This window comes from Eucyclogobius newberryi, unplaced genomic scaffold, assembly GCF_026437365.1.
Source record: "Eucyclogobius newberryi isolate DKJ021-1_F unplaced genomic scaffold, fEucNew1.0.hap1 SCAF_19, whole genome shotgun sequence".
NCBI lineage: Eukaryota > Metazoa > Chordata > Actinopteri > Gobiiformes > Gobiidae > Eucyclogobius > Eucyclogobius newberryi.
This window is the reverse complement of record NW_027315823.1, coordinates 17,831,171-17,837,485: the sequence shown is the minus strand read 5'-3', so window position 1 is coordinate 17,837,485 and position 6,315 is coordinate 17,831,171. Positions and strand designations below refer to the sequence as shown.

Genomic DNA, 6,315 nt, shown 5'->3' with positions numbered 1-6,315 from the left:
TCACAATTGCATTTTATTCCATGGGAAACGCCTTGCCTATTTGTGTGTGTGTGTGTGTGTGTGTGTGCGCGCGCGCACGTGCGTGCGTGTGCATGCGTGCTTGGTGTGGGAGAGACCGATAGTGCAGAGGTTACAGAAAGCTTACCATCTTCCAGTGAGCAGGAAATGAAAAGTTGCAATATGCCGCTTTTTTAAAACAAGCTGATCAAAAGCATTTTTATTAAAAAATAATCTTGGAACGGCATACTGTTGTCTACTACAATACCACAAATATGAATACCAATACTGATACCTTTAAATGTTTCTGAAAACTCACATATTATAAATCTTGTATTCCAACTTTAAATAGACAACCTTCTCCTGAGGTGCTGATGGATGCAGCTGCAAGGCAAGTTTTGTGACGATGAGGTACTGCTTAGGACTTGGTCTACCCTGTAGGAGATAGAGTTATAGAAGACAGGGTTACAATGTCCTTGCATCTCATCGGGGTGAAAGTGGACAGAGCTATCATCAGCATCACAACAGAGACAGGAAGAAAGAACTTTCAGCGCTGGATTTTCAAAGTTGATCTTTCTTTGCGATGTGACCTGGGTTTTCTCATTGGCAGGGGAAGGTGGGAGGATGTTCACACAACTCAGGTTTGTCTCCATTGGAAGACTCAGGTTGCAATTATGGAAACCCTCTTCCTTGCACAGCAAATTCTGAGTTTGTACCTCCAACTCTGGACCATTGTGTGAATCCTTGGGCTCAGAACGTTGATCTTCATTATTAACCTCCTGCTTTGAAAGGGCCTCCTCGCTGCTAATGGCTAAAAACCGCACAACCACTAGATTGAGAAACGCACCTACAACTGTCAACCCCACTAGAATGTAAATAAAACTGAATAAGACATAAGGGTGTCTCCTCTGTAGAGCATCCTTCTTTTGCATTGCAACAAAATCCCCAAATCCAATCGTTGTTAAAGTAATGAAACAGTAGTAGAATGCGTTGAAAAAAGACCAGCCTTCAAAGTGGGAGAAAGCAGCTGCTCCTATACAAAGAGTGCTAGCACAAGAGAAGAGACCCACTAGCACCATGTTACCCATAGACACATCAGTCTTCTGCAGGCCAAGACTTTGTTTAAACCAACTTAGTAAAACACGCACACAGGTGTTGATGCGTTCACCCAGACTTTGGAACATGACGAGGGTCAAAGGAATGCCTAAAACAGCATAGAGCATGCAGAATGCTCTCCCTGCGTCCGTGCATGGAGGCGCATGGCCATATCCTGCAACAGAACAGAGACAAGCGGCTGAGTTAGATGTTTTATGCAGCAGGTTGTAAAAGTTACCACAGATATGATGGCATCCATGGCATGTTTATTATACTGTACATAACGTTTATTTGATGCTGTTTGACTGCGTATTTGCAATATAAGAAAAGAGAAGATCACATCGCTGTCATTTTCATGGTATTCACTAAAATGCACTGTCTAAAACTATTACAATAAGATAAATAATAAATCATAATAAAAACAAGCGGCAATAGAGCACTTTTAACTAAGATGGGGATAAACAAGAGTCCTCCATCGACTTTTGTTGCAGACATTACAGACTTTGTTCAGAAAGAAACACGGACTTTCCAGACTTTGGTTCAACCTTTTATTAACAAGGCTAGAAATGCGTTCCAAAAAACAGTGATTGGTCCATGCATTGTTTAGAACATTATAATTACATCATAAGTCTATGTGGTTTGTAAAATGCATTTTATTTACATTCTGGAACAAATCTATATATATTTAAGGTGCCAAAAGCAAAAAAAGGATTTTGTTTTTTCTCAAAGCCATCAAATGCAATCAATAGCTATGCCACCTAATATGTGCAAACATTAGGTACGCTTTATAGCTCCTTACAATAGATCCTTAAGACCTTTTCCACGCCTAATTGGTCCTCACTAATCCATTATACATATGGCTCTGGTGGCATTGAGCAAGTGGGACTGGATAGGCAACTGGTTCAACCAAGGTTAACAAAAAAAGTACTTTTCAGACATAATCAATGTATCAAATGAATTAATTATCCCTATTATTTATTATAATGTTATTATTATAATAAATAATATAATTGATCCATGGTTCAGAGGCCCGTTCATGTTCCGCTCTCTAACATGAGCTTTTACTTCTTCTTTGGTGTTTTCTGGTGGTTGGTATCTATAAAGTGGTACATTACTGCAACCTACTGTAGTTGTACATCTTCAAAGTATGAGTTTTATGAGAGAGAAAGGAAGAAAGAGAAAGAGAGAACAATAGAGAGAAAGAAAGAGGGAGACAGAGAGCGAGAGAGAAAGAGGGAAAGAACATGAGCTTTTAGGACCAGAGGAAAAAGCAGCTTCTTTTAGAGGTCTGCACATGCCACACAGCGCCAACTTTCAATATAATCTATTTTTAGAGACAAGTCTTTGTTTATAGCTATTAAGGCTCTGTTCATGTTTCCAATGATTAGATGTTAGTTAGAAATACAAGCAGTCATTAAACCAGATAGAGCCCTAAGTTGTGGAATTATTTGGTTTGTGGAATGAGCTTATTTAATACATCTTATTTGTTTGTTTGTTTGTTTGTTTTACTTTGTCTGTCTGTTTTTTTCATATTTGACTATCCAAGCCATAAACCAACAGATATATTAAAAGGTTAAAATAAAGTTAAAGAGCAAATAGGTTTGGACCATTAAAAGAGTTAAGTTTGGGCAGCAAGTTGATTATTTGTTCATCTTTTTGTCTGAGTCAAAAACTTTGAGTATTTGCTGTCCACCATTTCTACATTCCTTACATTGCATGCTTCAATGCTTGATAGACTAGTTTGTTAGAAACGGCCTTTTTGAATAGGCCAATAGACCTTTCATCTGTCACTTATTTCTATTTGATCCGCAGCAGTTACAGCCTAGGCTTAGTGAAATCAAGTCTGTGAAAACAGAAAAGACGTCCCATCAGCCTTGCGCACTCTACACAGCTAAATAGTGCAGGCTACTTGCCTATTGTGGTGATGACAGTGATGGCAAAGTAAAGGGATCCTGCAAACTTCCACTGGCGGCCCGCTCGGTGCAGCTCGGACTGAAGTGCCACTCTCTCGATCTGTTTGAAGTCGCTGTCCGTGAAACCGAACTTGTTCTTGGCCTCGTCCAGTTTCTGCTCCAGCTCCTTCTTCCCGGCACTTTCCCTCTTGGATTCCAGTGCAGCAAACACAGCGGCTCCTATGATAAGGTAGAAGATCATGGACACGATCAGACACATTGTCCTGATGTTCTGCGTCTTCATCCTCATTCCCGGAACGCGCGCGAAGCAGAGATGCCGAGACACGCACATGGGACAGCGGGGCATCTGGGCCGCACCCCGTTCATCCCATCACTTATGTGCAGGGGCCCTGCGTCCTGCTAGGATTACAACTCCAGTGCGTGTGGAAACAGAAGACACTTCAATTAGCGCATCGTGGGCTGGAGTGGCACGTAAGGTGTGTCTGCGTCAGTCAGGAAACCTGAGCCCAGCACCTTTAACAGGAGGAGAGGCTGTGAGAGGCACCAGCCTCACAGGGTCAACCATGCATCAGGGATATTATGAGCTTGAATGCAGAGGAAATGGGTTTGAAATGTTTAGGCCTAATTTTTTGCACAATTAAAATAGACATTTAATATTATACGCTTATACATAAAACACACTCAACATTCTAAATGGAATAATTTGGACTGCTTGCAGAACATTAAAGGGCCGAATCCTCAACGTAAATCTACATTATACAAATGAGTCATGTGAAAAAAGAAAACAACATTAGTCATGATTGCTGCCTATCTGATCGTATCTTAGCTCAAACGGACAGCTGTAGTGCAGGAAGGCATTAAGAGCAGGATGTCCTTTGAGAACACATATTCAGTGTGCTCCTCAGTGGGAGCGAATGAGGCCGAGAAATGCTAACACAATGCTCTAACAGTCATGAAGATAAAGGGTGCCATTATAGATACCATAAAGTCTCCATTTACAACACGGTTTGAGAAAAATGTACCATGCACATGGTCATTTTAGGGTTAGGGTTTGTTTGTCAGTGGTACTGTCAAACAAATTGTGTACAGGTTTGTTAAAGTGAGAGTGATAAAGGAGTGTAAAGATCTCTAGGAGCTCTAAATGTCTACTTTACATCAAAGGAAAAATCGAAAACATCACCCACAGCAGTTTGTGTTACATCTCACACACATTCAGGCGACCTCCAGTGCAATGAAATGCCCCTAACATATGCAATTTTACACATCTTCACATCTGCGTTATGTGCCGCATGGGACAGCAGTGAGGCTCTTATTACCTAAAAGAAGCCACATCTTTGTCAGTCTGCCCCGCGGGCAGCTGCAATCTGAGCAGCTATAATCAAACAAGTGTGCTGTGGAATTAATATTTCATATTGTAAAGTAAATGCAAGAAAATCCAAAGAAGTAGGCGTATATGGCCAAAGAATCTACAGCATGATAGACGGACCAAAAGTCTTTTGAGTCTTTTTATTATTATTATTTGCTGGTTTTAGTAGACTGGCTTTTATATTTTGTAGGAATTAATAATAATTAATAAAATAAATAAAAATTAGATAACTTTTTTCAAGGATTTTTTTTGGCCCGTAGGCTTTATTAAACAGGACAGTTGAGCATGAACTTGGGATGAGAGAGAAGGAAGGACATTCAGTTCATTTGTCAGAGCTGGGATTTGAACTCTCGACCCTGTGGTCGACTACACATGGAGAGAAGCACTGTTAGTCTTTAAATAATAAACTATATGAAAATGTTTTATATCTTTGAGTTCAGCTCGTGAAAAATGGGAGCAAAAAGTGTTTATATTTGTGTGTGTGTGTGTGTGTGTGTGAGTGATTATATTTAACTCTGAACACATCAATGATCAAGTAATTGTACTTTTCGGTAGCTGGATTTTAAGGGAGTGTCTGCAGTGCCGCGGCGCGCGGCCGAAACTGCATTGTTATTTTTGTGCCAGCCGCGCGCCGCGGCTCCTGAAACTATTTTCACCGCTATTTGACCGCGTTTTAGCGCCGTTTTAAACCGCGCCGGGTTAAGGTTAGGGTTAAGGTTAGGGTTAGGGTTAGGGTTAAGGTTAGGGTCAGGGTTAGGGTTAGGGTTAGGGTTAAGGTTAGGGTCAGGGTTAGGGTTAGGGTTAGGGTTAAGGTTAGGGTCAGGGTTAGGGTTAGGGTTAGGGTTAGGGTTAAGGTTAGGGTTAGGGTTAAGGTTAGGGTTAGGGTTAGGGTTAAGGTTAGGGTCAGGGTTAGGGTTAGGGTTAGGGTTAGGGTTAGGGTTAGGGTTAAGGTTAAGGTTAGGGTTAGGGTTAGGGTTAAGGTTAGGGTTAGGGTTAAGGTTAGGGTTAGGGTTAGGGTTAAGGTTAGGGTTAGGGTTAAGGTTAGGGTTAGGGTTAGGGTTAGCCCTGAGGCTATAACGGGCTATAAGGGAAATACCGCGGTCCCTGAAACTGCGCGGCCATTTGACCGCGCCGCGGCTCTCCAGCCACGGCCGGATTTTAATATAAAAAGGTCAACTTGCCTGTCCCACTTCACCCAGCCTCACCCTGCAGCCTATAGTGACACCTAGTGACCAAAGCATATACTCGTGTTTAACAGCGGGTCCGAGAGGACTTTGATGGTGCAGAAGCCTTTTAATGTATAATAAAAGACAGACTGTCATTATTCCATATGCAGCTAAGCACATGGACAGTGGGGGCCGTTTTACCAGAAGCAGTAATAGGTTTCCGTTTACAGTCAAATGCGCAGGGCGTTCCAGAAGACAAGTGAAAGTGAAAGAAGTGAAACAAGCTCAGCTCATGAACTCATGAAGTTTTAGTTGTGGCTTTATCGTCGTTTTAGACTATTCATGTTCAGGATGTACAGGTGGATGAATAACTGGTCCTTTCCGGAGGGGATTACACGTACTCTCTCAGTGCTACGGTATTACTTTGTGAAAGTATGTTTGGTGCTCGGAGTTACGCTGTTAGCGATACGATACGTGATTACAGGCCGCAGTGTTCGTGAGTCTAGAGAAGAGACAACTTCTGACGAAAGTTCACCCCCCAAACCCCTCACGGAGGACGAAGGCACCACCCCCGGACTGGAGTCCACTTTCCCGGTACAGAAGTCCGCCACCCCCACACAGGGGCCTGCCATCCCCACACAGGACATCACCGTTCAGGAGCCCCTCATCCCCACACAGGACATCCCCGTTCAGGAGCCCCTCATCCCCGCACAGGACATCACCGTTCAGGAGCCCCTCATCCCTGCACAGGACATCACCGTTCAGGAGCCCCTCATCC

General features: G+C 42.6%; 1 protein-coding gene across 1 annotated transcript; it reads right to left on the bottom strand.

Moving 5' to 3' along the window:
• Positions 1-341: 341 nt before the first annotated feature.
• Positions 342-3,402, bottom strand: LOC140366172 (potassium channel subfamily K member 15-like). Its single transcript, XM_072452843.1, has 2 exons — positions 3,006-3,402; positions 342-1,267 (listed from the first exon to the last, which is right to left on the bottom strand). Exons 1-2 carry the CDS (start codon positions 3,349-3,351, stop codon positions 342-344), a joined length of 1,272 nt encoding a protein of 423 aa, XP_072308944.1. The 5' UTR covers positions 3,352-3,402.
• Between the last annotated feature and the right edge of the window lie 2,913 nt (positions 3,403-6,315).